Here is a 21,035-nt window from a genome sequence, read left to right as displayed (position 1 = left end):
TAAAATTAAATATTTTAAAAATTTGAGGATCAAATTTAAAATTTAAAATAATTTGAAAACCAATTGATAATTAAGCATGTTATTTTCTACTGTGATAGGGCATAATTTAGACTATATTATAATTCATAATTGAGCCACACTTTCAGGAAGCGCCTGTGGCCTAATGGATAAGGCGCCTGACTTCTAATCAGGCGATTGTGGGTTCGAGTCCCACCGGGCGTGCTCCAAAGTTCCGTACCATCATTTTTGTTTTGTGACTTTTGTCCATTCAAACTTCAAAGTGAGCAAGTTACGCTAGCTTTCTTTCCAATTTAAGATTATTGTCGGCACCATAATACTAATAACTTATAACTCGTCGCTTTGTTCTTTTCTTCAAATGATAAAGCTATATTGCCTTAATTGTAGCAAACACAATGTAACATTTCAACTTATTCTGTCATTTTTCTTCAGTTTACTTTGTTGTTTTTTGTCCCCATTGAGCACCTCGTGTATAAAAAAAAGTTTTATTCCCAGAAAAATCATTTCTGAGTAAATTTCACTATGAAGTGGTTATAAAAATAGAACTCGAAGGATGTAAAGATATTAATTAGTTAACAGTTAACACAAGAAAAAAAAAACTGTCTACAAACAAGCATACTATATATTTGAAATTACATAGAATGAACCCAGAAAATGAACAATCATTTTCATCTATTTCGCCTAGTCTACATATGCTCTTAAAATTTCAATTAACCATACATAAAATTTACACAGTAATTTCTTCTAGCCTAGCTAGGTAGAAGAATGTTGCTGTTGATGCTGCTGCTGAACATTAACCAATTCAAGCTCCTTATGGCGAAGTAGCAAGACCATTCTTTCTATTTCCAACCTCTTCCTTTCATTTTGAAGCTTATCTTTCTCCATTTCCCTCTCCTTCTTGCTGCTAAACCTCGCCCACTTCAACCGCTGCTTTTCCATCTCAAACGCTTGCATTTGATAACTCACCTGCTGCTCCTCCAACTGCACCACCTTCTTCTTCATCCACTGCTTTTTCTCCCAAGCACTCTTCCCTCCATCTTGCAACACACCACTCACTTCACCATTCAACTGCTGCATCATCTGTGATGATATCGATGAAACACCGAAACCTCCCTTATTCCTTGCTCTCTTCCTCATCACATGATCATTTTCATCCTCCTCCATACCCCTTGATCCTCCTTCTCCTGATTCATCTTCATCCTCATCAGAAAACTCATCCGAATCATCGTCCTCAATATCCTCATCCTCATCCTCTTTCAACATTCTTAGACTCCCCACCCCATTTTCTGATGAGTGCAAACACTGCTGCTGTTGATGGTTATGTTGATGTAGTGGCTGATCAGTTGATTGTTGCACGTTGGAAGTACTGCCACAGTTGTTGTTGTTGTTGTGGCCACAACTGTTATGGTAAGCACACATTTCTCTGAAGAACAAGTGCTTTGAGTTGAGGAGCTTTCGAACTTCTTCCTTCATCTTTGGTGACAGATCCATAGTGTCCAACAAGGTTTGGTTCTCCACCACCCGACATGCTGTGCCCTTGCCTAGGATGTCGTTGACCCTCTTGTATCTCTTGTTCAAGTCATTGAACTTGTCTTCACATTGCTGAGGAGACACATAGTAACCCTTCTCCATCATGCCCCCTGACACTGATTTCCATTTCCCTTTCTTTTGAAGCAACCCAGAGGCTTTCTTCTTGGTGGGGTCAGTGCCTTCTGAACCAGCCTCGTCTCCAATGTAATAAACCGCCATTATTAAGAACTTTACCATGGTGTCCGTCCACTTCATTCTATGCCATGGTGACACTTTTCTCTTGGGGTCTCCGGAGCTATTGTCTTCTGCTGTGAACACTGGTTCATCTTCATCACTGAGTGTGATTTGTGACTTGTTGGATTTAGTGGCCGAAAAGTTGTAGCCATGTTTGATTGATTGCTGAGGTGGTGGTTGTTGATGGTGTGTGTCAGTGTCGTGGTTAGTGGTGTAGGAAACCATTTGGAGATGGTGCAAAGGGTGGGGGTTTTGCTGGTTTTGAAGGTTTGGTTGTTGTTGTAAAGGGTTTTCTACTCCTAGCAAACCACTACTTATGTTAGGAAATATTCCACCACCTAGTGCATTGGGTTCCATCAACTCCTAATAAAGTCCACTACTTCACCAATATTTCTATATATCTAACAAAATTTCCAATTTTCCACCGCTAAGAAAATTGTTTGTGCAAAGTTAGAATGAGATTGGAATTTCAAAAGGGGCTAAAAAGCAATTGACTAAAGGACTCGGATTAAGAAATTAAGAGTGAGATGGACGTAGTGTAATTAACATCATAAGTAACATTCACCTCACCAACTCGCTTGGCATGTGGCAAGTGTCAATGGTATGTTCTTCCACGAAGACCTCGTGCATGCTATATTATTCCTCGATCAGCTAGCTTTTTGAAAGACTTGGCAGAAGTCAATGATGGAGAGAAAAATGCAAAAAGGGAGAGACGGTATTATACGAAGGGTGATGATGCAGAAGGATCTTAGATTGGTGCGAAGTTAGAAGAAAGACAAGGATATATAGATATATAGCATATAGTAATACAAAGGGTGAAGCAGCTGGTTTGGTTATGTTAGTGCTGACAAAAGAAAACTGCCCATGGTTTTGTTTGGAAAAAATGACCCACGGGTTTTGTGCCTAATGGGCTGGTCCACGTCCTCTTAAACTGTCGTTTCAACCAGGACAATGGATTCTGCATACATGGTTATTCTCTCTTGTGCATCCTATTTAAACCTTTTTATCTATCACTGATGATGTTTTTTCTTACGTAAAAAATTACTGGTGATTTTAATCCCGAGTTAAAGGAAAATTTACACATTGTGATTACTAAGAAAAATTTTACACATGGTGAAAATCATGAATACAAGTTCTTCTAGAATAAATCATTCTTTTCCATGTAAATGCAAAATAGGATTTTTAAAAACTATAGTGTGTTTTATTTGGATGTGTTTGATATAGAGGTGAGAAATAAAATTGATGGAAATAAAAAAAAGAATAAAAATAAATGAGAAACAAAATGATGCGTAAAATTTTTTGATTGAAAATAAATAGAAAACAAATGAGGAAAAATGTAAGGTAATGAAAAAAAAAAAGTAAGAAAAACTACATGCCGATTCCACCTTTCAAAAATTATTTTCACCTTATTTTTTTCTCCATCAAACATCCAAAAAATTATTCATCCTTTCTATATTATTTTACTCGACAGAACCAAACACACCTAAATTAATTTTAGTGGGTTATCTTTCTTATTAATCATAAATTATATTTATATTTTTTTCTCTTTTCTTTGTTTTATTATAATTTTTTTCATTTATTTCTTATTGTAAATAATCATACGTGGTTATTCACAATTTTTTTTTCATTTTCGATAGAGATGTGTTTTAAATTTTAAAAAATATATAAAAATTTTACAATATCATCAAATTAAAAATTATTATTATATATAATAAGTTAATTAACTTTTATAATAAAACATTTTATAAAATTAAAAGTTAACAGATAACTTTAAAACTTCCAATCTTGGACTCTTTTGTTTAGGACTTATCTTGGAGTTTTAGATGGTCACTGTAATGGGTAGCTTATTTTTAGATATTGTTGTTTAATTATTATTATTATTAAAGATGATTTATATGTCATATTGAATTACTTAAAATTATGTTTTATTGCTCAAATAAGTAATGATTACCTATAAATAAAAAAATTGACATTTAAGAATTTTTGAAGAAAGATAATTTAATAATTGCTTAAAATTATATTATTGGAGCAAAATATATATAAGACTTTGAGTTACTTAATTATCATATGATATTATAATAACCAATTAACATAAAGTAAAGAAATTAAAATGAATTATTGGAGATACTATTAGTTATACAATTTTACGGATTAATTTAAAGAGTTTAATATTTATGTATTATTAGTTCAAAAAATTACTAATTAAAAATTATGGTAAATATATATTTATTTTTTATTTTAAAAAAAGATGAAAAAAATACTTTATAAAATTAACAGAAATTTTTAAAATTTTAAATATTTTTTTAATTTACAAGAAAATTTTTAACGATTAAAAATTCTGACTAGTGCAACTTTAAAAACTAATTTAGAACTTTGCTGGTGAGCCAAAAAGCTTAGCTGAAGATTCTTAGCTTCGTGGTCGAATAACGCGGCCGTTACCCACCACGACATGGAGCCGCTGGTTTTGTAACTTCGGTACTTAGTTTATCCAATTGGTTATTTTTTATTTACATATAAGAATAAAAAAATTCAAATATGTGAATTGTATAGTGTATGCGGTCATATACAGTGAAGGACTGGTAATATTCTTTATCATTGCTCAAAATTGATTAAAAATTATAAACTATAGGTCTTTAACAAATATCATTTTATATTTAATGAATCTTTCTTAATTTTTTTATTTTTAATAAATTTTAACTAATAACAAAAATGTATTAATAAGAATGTGTTAGCACTTTTGTTAAGAGAAATGCAATAATAAAAAAATAATAAGTAATATAATATAGAAGAAGATGAGAAATTGAGAGAGATTTAAAAGGGGTTTAGAATAATTTATTTGATTTTTGAGGGTCACTTATATTTTTTACAATTTCTTAATTTTTTAAAATTTTTCAGTAACTTATTGTCAAGATTATAATAAAAAGTATTAAATAAGTACTTAATTAAATTATTTATTCAAACGAATCCATCATTCATAAAAATTGTGAATTTGTATGAATTTCTGCTAAAAAAATATCAACATTTTAGTGTCCAAAAATATCTCAAATAAGATTGTTTGAGATCAAAGATGCATGCGAAAAAAAAGTGTAATAAGATAAAAAAAAAATGAGGATTTAAATGTTAAATCATAATATATTTTTCTATTTTTACTAACGGTCATAATAAAATTTAGGGTAAATTAAAATTGTCTCCTTTAAGAAATACTAAAATTATATTTTCCAATCCTCTTATTTTAAAATGTACAGTACTATTCTCCTATTAGTGATGATATAAAACAGATTTTAATTTTTTTCAAATAAATTAATCTTAACAATATTAAATAGTTACGAGAGTGACTCTCAATATATTTAATCATTTTATTTTGCTACAATTTTTACTCTTTTAGCATCTCTTGCAACTAACTTTCAATATCTTAATATTTATTTCAGTATTTTTAGAAGCTTGAATAATTTCCTAAATATATTTATTATCACATTTAAAATATCATTTAAAATCTGTTTTGGATTATATATCAAAATGTTATGATTCAACCTAACCATAATTATGACTAACATAAGCTATGTTTAATAAGACATTTTAGTTAATTTTTTATTTTTATTAGTTGAAAAACTCAATTGTTCAATAAACAAGTTTTTTTAATACTTTCTAACCTTTGATATTTTTTTTAATTTTACATTTTTTAAGTACTTTAACATCTAATTTTACTTAACAATTCTAATATAATAAATTAGTTTTTAACTTTTAACTATTAATTAGTTTTTTTAACTTCTACCTAACTTTTTAACTTCTAGCTAATTTTTCAAACATAATTATAATCACCCATTTGTTATTCTCTTACTAGGAATTTTTGAACTCTCACCAGGATGTTTAGCTAATATAAATTATGAACACATTACATATATAAGATGCATGATTATGAGTGATCATAATCATATAACTAACTTTTTATTTAAAATTTTTATTTCATCTTGATAAATAATAACACTTATTAACACGGCTAGCATGTGTATCTTAATTAAATAGTTTAAAGTTTGAATCTTGTTAACCCATTAAACATGAAATAAATAATGTTAAAAAGAAAATAATTATCTTATATATATATATCCATATTTTCTAATAAATATTAATCACTATTTTTAATAGATAACTTGGTAACAATGGGATCATAATGAAAAAAAAAGGAGAAAAAATAATAATAGGGTGGTTTGATGACTTGGCAAATTTTAAAACCACTATACATAGTGCCTGTCTCCTGAAATTGAATACTACCAGGCTTGATATTCAACATATTATCGATAATTAAGGCAATTCTTGTAGCCTGGTTGGGTTACATTACAGCGTAGGTAGACATGGCAAAATCAATAGCCAGAAGCAGTGAAGCGCATTGATCCTGGTGCATCCTCGCACACCCTATCTTATCATTATTCAATTTTGTTGTCTGAATGAAAGGGAAGAAGGGGTGAATCCGTAGGGGATGGGGGCCTCGCTGTCGAACCTGGGAAGCAACGGTTCGGCCGCCGCTCCGGGCCTCGGCGACATCCCGGAGAATTGCGTCGCTCGCGTCTTTCTCCACCTCACTCCTCCGGAGATTTGCAACCTCGCGCGCCTCAACCGCGCCTTTCGCGGCGCCGCCTCCGCGGATTCCGTGTGGCAGACGAAGCTGCCTCGCAACTACCAAGATCTGCTCGATTTAATGCCTCCCGAGAGGCACCGGAATCTCTCCAAGAAGGACATCTTCGCGCTGCTCTCTCGCGCAGTGCCCTTTGATGACGGCAACAAGGTACGGTGTTTTTTTTCTTCTTGAGTTTCGTTATTGATAGTGTGCTGTTGTGTGAGATTCGTTGATGGATGAGGGGTTTGCAGGAAGTGTGGCTGGATAGGGTTACCGGAAGAGTTTGCATGTCAATTTCGGCGAAGGCGATGTCTATTACTGGAATTGATGACCGCAGATACTGGACTTGGGTTCCTACTGAAGAATCTAGGTTAGGTTTTCAGAACCTGTAGTTTCCTTTGAATTATGTTGTGGTGATGTTGGGTTAGGTAATTTGTGGCATTGCTTTTAGTTTACATGAGATGAATGTGATGTGGGAACTTAGGGCCTGCTAACTTTAGAGGAATCGTGATTCTACTGATATTTGAGGTCGAGGTTTTGAAAACCCATGCTACATGCTTCTGCTGAGCATATTGTAAGATGGTAGTCTTATATGGATTATTGGATGTTGCTGGTATACTTGTGTGAGGCCTTAGTTGTCGTATACTAGAAGAAGGGGACATGTTTTATGTTTGTGCATGATTTCTGGACTAGAGTCTGACAAAAACAAAAGAATTGAAGGGTGATAGAAACTGAACAAGATTGTAGACGGAAATGATCTTTATTGATGGAAAATAGTGTTACACTCTAGGTATTAGAGAGACCTCGTTCTCTCCTGAAGACTTCTCCCCCAATACAATGACAACTCCTTTCCTTCTCGACCCCTCTTATTTATAGGCAACTCCTGACTGACTGGCCTATAATAACTAACTGCTACTTAACAACCATAATATAATGGTAGGGTGGGGAATTTTGGCAAGTAGATAGGTTGTGGGAATCAAAGGTGTGGAGTGCTGCACATGTCCACAGAATGCTTTGAGAATTGAGATTCATTTGTTTTGCTTCCAGTCGCACAAATTCATTGATATGATATAAAAGTGGTGTGTTTGTTTTGTTGTTTTAATGTTTTTACATGTCACTATCAAGGGTATGACACAGGTGGCCTTGTTGACAGTGCTGTACTCACGTGGTAAGTAAAAATGTGCTTTGGTATCATGAAAAGCAACAATATAATTATTTTGCTTTCCCAATATTGAAGAATGGGGTAATTTTGTGGTATACTGGTATAGGGTGTTTGACAGGTTTACCTTTTTATGCAATCCTTAGATCAACTATGTATGCTTTTGCAATGTGTGGAGAAAGTCGGTGATTTTGTATTACTTCAGTTTGTATGCAAGTCGTCAGTGGGATACATATTCATAGATCATGTTGTTTTGCTTACAAAGTCATATTAATTGGCTTTAGAAGTAATATTTTTTGCAATTGCTTCCACTTGACCGCCTTTACCATGCTCCAGGAATTACCCCCTTTGATTTATTTGAAGGATATGTGCTTTTCAGTGCCCTTAAATAACGAGTGTGGATGGATAAATCTATCAAATTTTTCGGGCATTCCAAGATATGGCTTTTCTTTCAATCAAGTGAAAATCTTCACATTCTTAGTATATTGACTAGGAATGTCCACGATCATCAATGAGGCTTAGATACCAAGCATAATGTAATTCATGTAAAATAAAACAATCAAATATCAGTCTCTGTGGCTTGGAGTTTGTTGGTGTAAAATCTTACCCGGTAATCACAAAGATGCTATCTGAAAATGTCCATGTTGCTTTTGTTGTTGGCCACCCAAACCAAGTGACCCTGTGAGTTACTTGACTTGGTTTGTACTTTTATTTGGTCCAAATGTTATGTAAAGCTCGCTATGGTATAGAGTATGGACTACTTGGCATCCCTATTACTATATTGTCCTGTGCAGGCAGCCAGTCAAAGGCATCCTCAGCTAAATTCTAAACATTCTTTTCCTCCCATAGAAAAGCAAATTATCTTGGTCCAACATATTTGGGGGAGGGGTCTCTTTGTTGAAAACATTTTGATATATGCCCATTAAACTTATTAAACTTCTCTACTTAGTGTCACCAACAGTTGGTTTTCAATTTATCAATTTTACATGCTAGAAAATGAAATGAAGTTTTAATTACTCTTACTATTATTATTTTGGAACTTTACCCAAAATTACCATTATTTATGATGCCAAAGTTGATAGTAAAGGATTCAAAAGTACCGGTCAATTATATTGAGAATCATAGAGAGGGAAAAAAAATGTTCTTTAAAGGCTTCTTTAAATTAAAATAGATTAAATATAACACATTAATTTCTTAGAGGAGAAGAGTGTGACTCCCCCTCAATTGCTTGTGCCTTGGAATGATGTTTTGACTTTCAACTATATGCCATTTGGTTCAGTTTTAATGAGTTGATATCATTTTGTAGTCTTGAGCCCTACTGATCCATGAAATACTCAACCTGATTCAATCAATCTGTCCCTTTCTATGAGTGAAACATAAACAGGTGATTTTGGTTGGTTTGCAGAACCTAGTATTAGTTTATGAATAGTTGGACACCTGTAATTCTCAATGTCTTTCCATAATAGTTAAATTATGGCAACTTTCTGCTTATATGCTACTTGTGCTTCTTTCTGCAAATCGTAGTGCTCTAAAGCTTGATGCTGAGGGTGCTTTGTTTGATCGGTCAACTCATTTTTCTGAGTAGTGCGTTACACTTTTATTCTTTGTTCATTTCAGGTTCAACACTGTAGCATATTTGCAGCAAATATGGTGGTTTGAAGTGGATGGGGAGTTCAGCTTCCCTTTTCCTGCTGATATTTATACTCTCTCCTTTAGGCTTCACCTTGGACGATTTTCCAAGAGGCTTGGTCGACGTGTCTGCAGTTATGAACATACCCATGGTTGGGATATAAAACCAGTGAGATTTGAGTTGTCAACCATGGATGGTCAGCAAGCATCATCTGAGTGCTACTTGGATGAAACTGAACCTGATGATTTACACGGCAATCACAAGCGTGGACATTGGGTAGATTACAAGGTGGGTGAGTTTATCGTCAGTGGATCAGAACCTACAACTAAAGTAAGATTCTCCATGAAACAGATTGATTGTACACACTCTAAAGGTGGGCTTTGTGTAGATTCTGTATTTATTATACCGAGGGATTTGAGAGAGCGCAAGAGAAGTGGCATTCTGAAATAACCATGCGCAGATTAGGATTTTTTCTTCTTCCAATTTTTGGTAGTTGGTGTGCTCTTTAGTTTTTATGTAATCACCGTCTATGTGTTTGTCATTTCCATGTTTTATACCTTTGTGAGATGAGATGGATACAGAAACAGGAAAACAAACTTCGCTCACACTTGCTTTCGATGGTCTGCTCATTCTGAACTTAATTGTGATGCTATAGTAGATTTTCCTCACCTGATATTGTTGTGCCTTCCATCAGGTATTGACTATTGGCACATATGTTGAACAGTATGCACGGAAAATTTAGGTGTACCTTTTTTTTAAGCGCAATATCAAGCAGAGCTGTTGTAAAATTTGATCGAATAATAAAAGAAAATGCCCAACGAATCGATCTTTTGATGTAATGGTTTTGCTGTGTTAAATTATTTTCCTTTTGCATTCAACCCACAAATAATTGAGGGTTTAGGATTGGAATTTTGGTCTAGAATACAAATATTCTCATTAGTCAATTATGCTCAATCCAGGTACGACAATAAGTGACAATGTTTTCTTTTAAGTATTTAATGCAGTTTCTTTATTGATTAAGCCGAAATAATTTTACATCAATTTGATCTATGATCTATGTGCTTGGTGATTTAGAGCTAGAAGTTTGATAAAATGTGAAAAATTCTGAGGATTTAAAAGGGGAAACTTGAAACTTTTGGAATTATTTAATTTTTGATAAAATATGATTTTGATTAGTGTGTTAAAGTAAAATGATTTAAAATAATTTACTGGATTTATTTAATTGAGTTTTTAAGGGGGATATTGAAAAAAATTGACAAAGAAACCTGATTTAACAATAAAAAAGATGGCGGACTAATTTTGTTTTAAAAGATATTGGAACTTTATTTTAGTAACATTAATGAAAACAAAATTGAAATATAAATAACAGTTTAGAATGCTGTCATCCTTATGATAATTCAAAATTCAGAATACTTATATGAATAAACCTCGAAGTTAAAATTAGTAGGGTTTTTTTTTAGGGTAAAAATTATTAGGGAGTTAGAAAGTTTTTACTAAAGTTTTTGGCAGAATAATTGGTATGCCCTTTGCGTCTTAAATGGTAAGTGGTCCCTGGTATGCCGTTCATCTATATAGTTATTATTCTTTGAATTAATATAATATAGACTTTCTCCTATAATCAACGAAAAATAATTATGCTGCTAGGTTTATTCAGGAATTTCAGTTCTAATTGGGCCAGTCTATTGCAAAAACCCAATAAAAAGGTTGAGGGGTATTACTATTGACACTCACATATTTCTATTAAAATCTCCACTTTATTTAAAAAAATGTTTTGACTAAAATATTCCTAACGTTCGACACTATCTCGACAAGATATCATTCAGATATACAATAAAAATATGTTTTCGTTAATTTACCATTCCACTCAAAAATACATAGGAGTAAGGAAACACCTATGTCGAGTTACAATAATATCTTCATACAACAAAGATTCTTTTATGATAAATAAAAAAAGTAAACAATAAAGTTTTACAGAGGCATATTAAATAACTTTATTTGTATAACAGAATAATTTTGAAAAAAATGTATATACAAGAAAGTTCTATTAAAACCAAATATAAAATTTAGTGTGTGTATATATATATATATATATATATATATATATATCATTATGTACTAACGAAATAAGTTTTAGTCAATTTTAGAAATCTCGAGACTCATGATTGCCAAGAATCATAATTTCTGCGTGGTAAAAATTTCTTCTCTAAACACCCATAAGAGTTACATTGGGAATTTTTTTACCCCCATTATACCTTTTGTTTTTTTATTTCCCAGAATATCCCCTCCCCATTTTATTAACATAGCTATCCCAACACTGTTCATACAAATGTTATTTAAATATATTACCAAATATTATTATTCTATTTGTATTATTAAAAAAATTAAATAAATTTACAAAAAATGAAAAAAAAAATGTTTAGAATTCGAGTAAGGAGACCTCAAATTTTAAATTGAATTGTTAGAAAAATACTGTGAATTCGGGTCCCCAAACCCCGAACTCACACTATTATATGTCAAAACGTTAAATTTAATATTATAGAAACAACAATAAATGATAATTTACCAACATTATGTAGGTACATATATGTCACGGTCTCGAATCTCTTAAATTAAAACTTTGGACTCGAGCTTGTAAGTTGAAAAAAAATGTTGTTAAAAAAAATTCTTATTAAAGACAACTAGACTTTTGGACAGAGATTTATAATAGGCAATAAAAAAACAATATTAACTTAAATAGACTAATTTGTTAAGCCTATAAATGTTTATTAAATAGTTTCAAATTTAACTTTTTAATTAAATAAATTCTCAGAAAAAAAAGTGAATTAGACTATGAGAATTGAACTAGCTACCTAACCGAGAAGTGTTGAAGTAAAAAAGACTTTCTTATACTATAATTTCATTGCATGGTAGAGAAGGGGAGGAAGCAACAGGAGAATAAATATTCAAGATCATACTGAATCCGTGTTTTGGGTCAAGCCAGAGAAACGAACAGATACATATTGTGGGAAATTGTGGGAAAGGTGAGGGAGAAGACAAGAAGGAGAAGGAAGATATATACCATACTCTATATCTGGGACCCCCCAGCCCCTACAATTGCAAAAGGCAAAAATAGGGAGAACACATGTCCGCGTTATTTTAAACTTCAATTTTCTTTCCGTAATGTCGCTAGTCGTGGTTTAGGCCCTTTTTACATTTTTTTTCAATGGGTTATATATTTACTAATACTCATAGTGTTCCACAATCGTGATTCTGATGGCAATATCAAGGATATTTTAACTTATTATAAGTGCAATTGCAATCACATTTTTTCATAATTATTCATAATATAAAGTTTTTTTTTTTTACTTCAAGTAATGTAACCGCAAGTGTAATTTAAAACCATGCTAATACTATTAGACGTTAGTGGTTAGACCATTGGACAGGATCATCTACGCATACATATATATTAAAGTTGCAAATAACAGCACGTAGGAGGACGTTGATCTTCTCTAGCTAGAATCTCTATGCACTTACGTTATTTGGATGAGGCAAAGTAACAACAACTAAATACCCACGTAGTGGTCTATGACCATGTTCGGCGCCGTTTACGTAGAGTCACATATAGTTGTTGCCTATTGCTTCTGTTTCGATCAGTCTTTCAAAACTATATATTTCTTAGGCCAGTTAGGTATAGTGAGTTATTTATATCACTTATGTGTGGTAGCTAGGGTTAGTGACGTAGTTTTAGAAATTCCTCTCAGTGAAACATTTTACTTGCTAGCTACTGAATAAAGTTCACTCATCACATGCATAATGTATTTACAATGTTATCCAACGCGTTCAGGACCACATATATATATACAAATCTTAAAGGTCAAAGCCTAATTATGTTGTAAGGCAGCAGTTTAACACTTTAATTCAATGTTTCAAATTTCTTCTGCATGAGTATAGCTACAAATGTGTGTGTAGTTCATGGCCATCTTCTTCAGGCAAACATACGTACACAGGACCACTCTCAAGATCTCGAAGAAGCTCTCTAGTCCCTACATATCTTCTAGGTATACCTAGGTTTTTATGGTTTTGCAGTTTCTTTACCTTGAGCTTTAATTATTTAAATCTATCTTCCTTTGGTACTAAAAAAATATTATTTGTTTAAGGAATGATCATGTATAGGTTAAGGAACTAAAAAATTTTGTTAAAAATAATCATTGCCTTAAAAATACAAAATCAGTGTATAATATTTTTATTTATTTATTCATTATATAATTAGAAAATTTATTTGTTTATTATTTTTTTAACCTGTTGAAATAGAAAGTAACTAAATCATCATTGGGCTTTCTCATAGTTAATAAGCTCAACAAAAGGTGGAGCTCGAGTTAAGTTCTAACTATAGATATGCTACTTACGTTAATTTGTCCCCGGCTGCTTCAAGGGTATAATTAGTATTTAGTGAAATAAGCAGTTTGGTTTAGGCAAATTAAAGCTTCGGTGGAGTACTGCTTTTGATACTTTCGATGGTACTCATTGACTTCCCACAAGGTCACAACACAATGCAATCACCTCCTTATTCAATACTAACCTTCCACTATCCTCACATAGAACGTACAATGCTTAATGAACGTAGACAAATTGTATTTGTACAATATTTTTCCACAAACTATTTAATTAATTCTGAGTTTGGTTGCATTTTGTCAAAATGTAGGAAGGCTATATTTTCTGTAATGACTCTTAATTATATGAGTTTTATTTGTAGGTAAGTTAATTGAATTGTTCATTTTTCGATAAGAACGTCTAGATTCTTTGTTAGCTCGCAAAAGTTTGAGACTATTCCTACTTGTATCCATCCCTTTCTTTGGAATGAATTGATATAATTAAAACCTGTTGTATGTAGTACGAAAAGTTAAAGAAGAAAATGCAAGAAGGAACATATATAGCCCTATCTGGATAAAAAATGTGTAAAATTATTTGTTTCTTTGTGTATCCACTCTCCCCTCTCCTTCCTAATTTTGAATGCTCTTCTATCTAATGAAGAGGTGAATTTTACTTTCCTAACATACATCTAATATATTCTCTTAAAAATTTGTATAGGCATCTCTATACACCTTGGGCAGTAGATAGCCCTTCTTGATAGTTATAAATATATATTTTGCTTTTAAAAAACTTCTTAAAACTTTTAATATCAATTAAATGGTTCAATAAAATGTTGTAACCAAATTTGAGAAACCAATATATATATATATATATATATATATATATATATATTATCATTCTCAAAATAAAATCTGAAACTTAAATCTAATAAAAAAATGTTTTTTTTCCTTTCAATTTTTTGTTTTGTTTTTTAGATTGATTTTTTTTTATATTGGATTACCCTACCCAACTTTAATAGATATATAGTAATAGAAAAATTCTTTACCATCAAATGTGTACTAATAATCTTAAAAATCTAGTTAAAGTGAGAGACACTTATCCTATAGTGCATTCATGAATAAATAACTTAATAAAATATTGATCATTTTTTTTACCAAATTTAAATTTATTTATAAACTTTTCTGTGAAATTTATTAAAAAAAAGTCATAAACCATTTGTATAAGTCTCAAAAGTATATTTCCAAACATTCCCTAAATGGACAAATAATAAGCATTTGATACCTAGCTTGATTAAAGGTAAAGCACATTTCTGTTTTTTTTTCTTTCATAGTTTGATTGGATAGAAATCTCTATTCTTGTAAACTTTCACTCTAAACTTATGTATATTACAATAGTGTCAACATAAATAATGGAGTTATATTAATTCGTGATTTTTTCAACATTATTTTTTCTCTATTTTTTTTATCACACTGTCTTATTTCACATTCTTGTTTTTTCTCTCTTTATTGTAATAAATCTTTACACAAACTTTATATACAAATACAGTTTTTCTTAATAAATCAAAGAAGATGGGTTAATATTCTAGGCAGAGAAGTGGCCTTCAAACTATATATAATAGCCTCTTCAATCCCTTGTAACTAAGTTGACATTTTAACCCCACTCTAGGCATTAATTCTCGTACTGTCGGTACCCATCAAATTAGCAGCATTGCAGCAACCCGAGTACGGAAAATGCCATATAAAAAATATCCTATTCTTACGCCACTTGCATTCCTTAGTCTTTTATGCATGACATTATTTCCCGTACACATAGTAAGCAAACACAATCGTTTCTCTTTGTAGTAGTAGATAATAAAACAAGAGATGGCCAACAGAAACTGGAAAGATCAAAATAAAAATGTTTAAATGTCCATCCAATTTTTGGTGTATAGGTGAAAGAAGTGAAAATGATAAAAAAAATAGAAATGAAAAAAGAAACTCAAATGAAATATTTGATCATTATATTTATCTTATTTTTCTTCGGTTCGATTATTTATCTTTTAAAAAGTTTAATTTTATCATTTATCTTATTTTTTTGTTCAATTTCGTATTTTATTTTTTTTAAAAAAATTATTTTAATCATTTACCTTATTTTCTTACTTAATTTAATCTTTTGATTCATTTAAGATTGATGTCGTTACTTATTTAAGATTGATTTTTTTTTTGTTAAAATTGAAGTGGAGAGGAATGAGAGAAAAGCAAACAAAAAGAATTATTTTTAAATGATTAACGACGTTAATCTTAAATAAATTGAAGGATGAAACTAAAGCAAAATAATAAGATAAATGATAAAATTAACTTTAAAAAAATAAAGAATTAAATTAAGAAAAAGACAAATAATTAAATTAAACTTTTTAAAAGATAAAAAATCAAATTAACTAAAAAAAATAAGATAAAGAACCAAATAGATTATTTAATTAAAAAGAAATAAAAAAAATATGGAAAATAAAAATGTAAAGAAGATTTTGGTGCACCTGTTGGTGGAGAAATTAATAGCACTCTGCGATTACTCTTGGCATTTGAAGCTTGGAGATTACGCCAGTGTTTCATTATTTATTGGTCGTGCCCGTACTTCAGAACTGAGGCTTTTTCCCTATTGAAAAGTATGTAGCGTTGTTATCATGGTGCATGAATCAATAATAAATTAACAAACGAAACCAACTTAATTGATGACATGCAAGCAAGTTGGATTCTATTCTATTCTACAATGACCTTTGTCTCACACTATCACTCTCATGTCTCATTCATGCAAATGCAACGCATGATCTCTTTCACCATATTTCAAGCTCAAAGAAAGCACTTCCCTTGTCGTTTGGAACCCTTCTCTCAGTTTTTTTGTCTAGTAAGTACTCCAAAAGTCCAAACACGCGCAGTCCTATAACTCATAAAAAGAAATTATATTGCATAAATTTTTGTCAAAGCCAGGGAACCTAGATCCCAAATTTATGCTCCGACACAAGAAGGAGTGCAAGTAAGATAGTATCAGCTGTCCTCTTCTGCAAACACTGCACGATAAATAATTAAGGTGAAAGGGAAATGAGGTTGAATGAACAGAAGATTAGCCCAAGTTCTGTTTTCCTTACCGTCCTTTACTTGTATTTTAATGGTGCAGCAGAGGTAATAGCAGCTTCTCTGTCATCCTCGGTGTTGCGATTTTGGAACTCATTTGACTATTTTTTGCCAATGGAAAATCCCTTTCTACATTATCCTCTTTATCAAGCTAGCTACATCAATTATCCATGCCATATTGATGTCATGCATGATGTTTTTTTGAATAGGATAAAAGAACAAGTAGTGTTGGTTGGAAAGAATATTTTATGTGTCTATTAAAAAATGATATAGAAGTAATAATGTTATGAAACTGATCATGTACAAATGTCATCATTCATTGATATCAAATAAATCACCTAATTGCTAATTAAGGTAAATAAACAAACTCATTTAGGTATATAAATTTAGTAACAAATTAATAATTCTTTATAAAAAATTAGTTAATAACTTAGATGTCATTAATCAATATAATATAACGTAGTTTTGTCGGTTAAATATATAGTCAAAATTTAATTAAAAATTCATGTCTATAAAATATATTTTTAGGAGAAATCAACCGTCGACTTCTTAAATAAATTTTATTATTATAAAAATTAGTCATTGACTATCCGCTATCCTAGATTCACCCAAAAACTATCTAAAAAGATCAATGTACAAACAACATAATTGTTCTCAAAACATCCGAATGGTAATTCCTTGCCAATAAAAGAAATGGCATAAAATTAAAATGTATATGCTTAATTTTTTAGTAACAATAATTTGAAGTTTTACTAACTTAATTTATATAAAATGTGATAAGCTTGAAACTGTTTTCTCTTTTTTAATTTCAATGTGTTTGATCAAATTAAACATCTAGTCAAGTAATTAATCCCACTTTATAATTAATTTGCATAATATATTTTTATAATTTATTTTTTTATTCCCTTCTCTCACATCATTTATTTTGTAACATTGTATTTAAATTATAAGAACTGTTATAAAATTTGTGTAAGAGGATAATTTTTCTTATTTTTCAATCAAATTGTAAGAATTATTGTGAAAAAAAGGTGCAAGTAACATTGTTCTAAATGCCTAGCACAAAGGCTACTTCTGTGGCCAACTTAACACACGGCTTCCCTTTTACACACCTTGTCCTGACACTGACAGCACGGTCCCTTCTACAGTCTCCACCCAGCTTAACACAAAACTTTGTTGCTCCCAAAAGAATAGAAAGAAGTTCACACTTTCAATTCACAAATGTCACACTAACCTTGGTGTCGCATATCAATCAATAGGATAGGTACAAGTCTATACTACTACCTTTGTTAAATATAAGTTTGATTTAGAAGTAATCAACGAAATGAATGCTCTTTATGTTAGTATATATTTTGATAATTGACTTTCTCTAAAATAAATTTATTAGATAGAAGCAAGCAATTGAATAATTTAAGATCTCTAATTAGTGGCACCCAAAAAGAGAAAGGCATGTAGAGAGGTAGCCTTTGGCCTCTCATAATAACAAGTCAGAAGCATAGTGCCACAACTCACTGGCTTAGCCAAACTCGTTATACACCTTTTCTATCTTCTCTCTGCCTATGTGGTCCATCCCAACCCAGTGAAGCCCTTGATCAGGCCATATAAGACAGATCAATTTTGCAGATGGAATTGAAAGAAAGAGATCTAGACAGGGAACTGGAGACAGATATGGATTGGCATCACGGCACAAAGCCACTTGTTCCTCGGCCAGAGACCTTAAGCTTCTTCTACAACTATAACTACAACAGTCCATATCCAGGTAAAAGAACGAGGAAAACACTGCTCTTTCAAAGAGTTTATCTTTATCCTCATGTGTCAAGTTGCATTTCTTTTCTACTTCTCATGGTTTACAATTTTCAAATGTAATTACCTTCTATGTATATGTGCACCTGTGGGAGCAAGTGTGAATCAATCAATGGCTTCCCAAGCAGCCAGCATATAATTTGACAACAACTTAAATTTATGGACTATTTCTGAGTTTTGCTCATGAATAGTGACTTCAATCCCAAGTAATTGACCCCTATTTTTGCCATTCTGAAGAAGACAAACTTAACATATAGGAAACCTTGACAAAGCATATATTTGAAAACTACACTTGGTAAGTTGGTATAGGACAACATCTAAAAAAACAATCTGACAGCCTAAATGCTTGTTATGATTCTGTTATTTTTGAGGAATATATTTACATTTTCAAAGTTGTTACTATATGTTATTTTTTGATTCTAGAATAAGTTATAAGTAAGTAACCCTAGCCAACACGCGTTCATTCATGTATTAATTAGAGACGGATTTTTCTAACCCAACCCCTCTCTGTTGCATTTGTTAAGGAGTGGAAGTGAAACAAGCAGCATTGATGGAGACAGGAGAAGGGTCAGTTCCAGCATTAATGGACAGCAGAAACAAAGAGAAGAAGAAGCGATTAACAAATAACCAGATAGAGTTATTGGAGAGGAGTTTTCAGGAGGAGATAAAGTTGGACCCTGAAAGGAAGATGAAGCTTTCCAGGGAGCTAGGCCTTCAGCCTCGCCAAATCGCCGTTTGGTTCCAAAATAGACGAACAAGGTGGAAGACCAAGCAGCTTGAGCACTTGTACGATGTGCTTAAACACCAATATGATGTCGTCTCCAACGAAAAGCAAAAGCTTCAAGAAGAGGTACCTTCCTATACTTCACGCATGTTTTACACAAATACATATCCTTGTATCTCTCCATGTACCTCTAACTCTAAGCTCTTGAACTATATATTATATGGGTTTTGCCTTACAGAATTCAAAGGTCTCTTCATTTTAAGTTTGAATATAGTATGTTTTTGGTCATGCCTAAAAAACTAATAATATGTTTTTCATCTTTATGATTTGGTTAACTTTTGATTATGTCACATATGTGAAAGAAATGTGAAATTAGCATTTTTATACCAAATTATTTTTTTCAAATTTGACCTTTGTTATTAACACATTAATATTTTATATTATCTTAACATGATTGTTTTTTAGTTAAAAGAAATGCAGATAAAGAAAATAATGTAGAATGTGTTTATTTTATTTTATGAGTAAAGAAAGAAGCATAAAAAGATATAAAATTTATTAGTCTTTTGCTTTTGCCTGTGTTAGCATGAATATCCACCAAGTTATATATTGCCTGAACTGGTTGATTAATTGAATTGTATAGTTATATATATATGTGTCTTCTGTTATGAGCATGCAGGTTATGAAGTTGAAGGCAATGCTAAGTAAAGAGCAAGGTTTTGGGAAGCAAACATTTGGCTGTTATACAGAAATATCAGGGGAAGAAACAGTAGAAAGCACGTCAGAGGGTCTAACTCTAAGGGGAAAGAGTAACATTGAGCACGTTGCAGATCAAGGCTACTGTTCTTTCACTGTGGAGGATTATAACACCACTGTTTCACTGCCTCCTCACTGTCACTGGCCTGCTGTGCCTTATTAGTTATTAATTAATATTATCCCTGATTAATCTTCCACAACTTTGAACTTGAACTCTGTGAGTACTCAGCTTAATTAATATTATAGTGTTCTAGCAAGAAGATGATCTATATAACCTTTTCTGAACTGAAATTAGGATCCATGCAGACTTGTCGGGGTGGTAGTTATGACTCATAAAACAGTTAATCGGGAGGGCATGCATAATTTATTTAACTTATAGTTTTCATTAATTGGCTTGCATTAAGTCTTATCAGTTATCACCTACTAGCTACTTCTAGGTAGGAAGAGGACAATTCCACTCTATCTATTTTACCTTTTTCATCATAATACGTAAGTTATAAAAGAGATGCGGAAGTAAAATTAAATTAAAGAGATGAAATATTTAAATTAAAATAAAAAATAAAATATGAGAGATTCACATTAATTTTTAAAACTTTGTACTCAAGTACGTCTGAGTAAAATTAAATCGAATATTACCTTAGACTTTAGCGTGAGAATGTTGGATGTGCATAAATGTTAAAAAAAATCTTATTTTAGTAAAATAGGTGTAAAAATTAGGTGCAAATAACATTGTTTTGGATATAAGTCATTAATTGTTAATATTTTAATCGGTGACATTAATGTAAGATTGTTACAAGAAGATTATGAACATGAATCTAATTTAATAATTTAATCATATACTGCTTGTTTAAATAGAGAATAAATATTGTTGGACACTCTATTCTAGTTTACACTTAGAAAGATAAAGAAAATAAAAAAAAGTATAGCTATGAATGATATGATAGTTAACTGTTCGAAATATATTTGTATGTTCACCGTCATCATGTAATCAATTTTAATTTTAATAATAAAGTATTATTTTATTTTCATTGTCATATTTCACTATTTGATTAAATGGTTCATTTGATAATGTCCTTGATTAAAATTAAAGACTTGTTATTATAATAAAAATTATGATA

General features: G+C 31.4%; 3 protein-coding genes, 1 long non-coding RNA gene and 1 other non-coding gene across 5 annotated transcripts; 3 read left to right on the top strand and 2 right to left on the bottom strand.

Annotated features, from left to right (window-relative positions):
- Positions 1–149: 149 nt before the first annotated feature.
- On the top strand, positions 150–222 carry TRNAR-UCU. The gene has a single exon. It is a non-coding gene; the product is annotated as a tRNA-Arg (tRNA).
- Positions 223–558: 336 nt separating this feature from the next.
- On the bottom strand, positions 559–2,559 carry LOC114407149 (transcription initiation factor TFIID subunit 7-like). The gene has a single exon (XM_028370138.1). The coding sequence runs from the start codon at positions 2,137–2,139 to the stop codon at positions 772–774; it is 1,368 nt and encodes a 455-aa protein (XP_028225939.1). The 5' UTR covers positions 2,140–2,559; the 3' UTR covers positions 559–771.
- Positions 2,560–6,256: 3,697 nt separating this feature from the next.
- LOC114407148 (F-box protein PP2-A15-like) lies at positions 6,257–10,022 on the top strand. The gene is made up of 3 exons (XM_028370137.1): positions 6,257–6,562; positions 6,646–6,764; positions 9,171–10,022. Exons 1-3 carry the CDS (start codon positions 6,257–6,259, stop codon positions 9,631–9,633), a joined length of 888 nt encoding a protein of 295 aa, XP_028225938.1. The 3' UTR covers positions 9,634–10,022.
- A 4,909-nt stretch (positions 10,023–14,931) lies between these two features.
- LOC114405549 lies at positions 14,932–16,742 on the bottom strand. Its single transcript, XR_003665263.1, has 4 exons — positions 16,655–16,742; positions 16,284–16,576; positions 16,046–16,164; positions 14,932–15,409 (listed from the first exon to the last, which is right to left on the bottom strand). It is a non-coding gene; the product is annotated as an uncharacterized LOC114405549 (long non-coding RNA).
- A 1,335-nt stretch (positions 16,743–18,077) lies between these two features.
- On the top strand, positions 18,078–20,177 carry LOC114405548 (homeobox-leucine zipper protein ATHB-22-like). The gene is made up of 3 exons (XM_028368026.1): positions 18,078–18,396; positions 18,965–19,290; positions 19,841–20,177. Exons 1-3 carry the CDS (start codon positions 18,261–18,263, stop codon positions 20,078–20,080), a joined length of 702 nt encoding a protein of 233 aa, XP_028223827.1. The 5' UTR covers positions 18,078–18,260; the 3' UTR covers positions 20,081–20,177.
- The last annotated feature ends 858 nt before the right edge of the window (positions 20,178–21,035 follow it).

Source organism: Glycine soja, chromosome 3 (assembly GCF_004193775.1).
Source record: "Glycine soja cultivar W05 chromosome 3, ASM419377v2, whole genome shotgun sequence".
NCBI classification, from domain to species: Eukaryota; Viridiplantae; Streptophyta; class Magnoliopsida; order Fabales; family Fabaceae; genus Glycine; species Glycine soja.
This window is presented reverse-complemented; position numbering and strand designations above follow the sequence as displayed.

Excerpts from the sequence above, each read along its gene's own strand:
- LOC114407149 (XM_028370138.1), bottom strand. The coding sequence starts at position 2,139 with ATGGAACCCAATGCACTAGGTGGTGGAATATTTCCTAACATAAGTAGT.
- LOC114407148 (XM_028370137.1), top strand. The coding sequence starts at position 6,257 with ATGGGGGCCTCGCTGTCGAACCTGGGAAGCAACGGTTCGGCCGCCGCT. Across the intron at positions 6,563-6,645 it reads CCTTTGATGACGGCAACAAG|GAAGTGTGGCTGGATAGGGT; the intron begins GTACGGTGTTTT and ends AGGGGTTTGCAG. Across the intron at positions 6,765-9,170 it reads GTTCCTACTGAAGAATCTAG|GTTCAACACTGTAGCATATT; the intron begins GTTAGGTTTTCA and ends TGTTCATTTCAG.
- LOC114405548 (XM_028368026.1), top strand. The coding sequence starts at position 18,261 with ATGGAATTGAAAGAAAGAGATCTAGACAGGGAACTGGAGACAGATATG. Across the intron at positions 18,397-18,964 it reads CTACAACAGTCCATATCCAG|GAGTGGAAGTGAAACAAGCA; the intron begins GTAAAAGAACGA and ends GCATTTGTTAAG. Across the intron at positions 19,291-19,840 it reads AGCAAAAGCTTCAAGAAGAG|GTTATGAAGTTGAAGGCAAT; the intron begins GTACCTTCCTAT and ends ATGAGCATGCAG.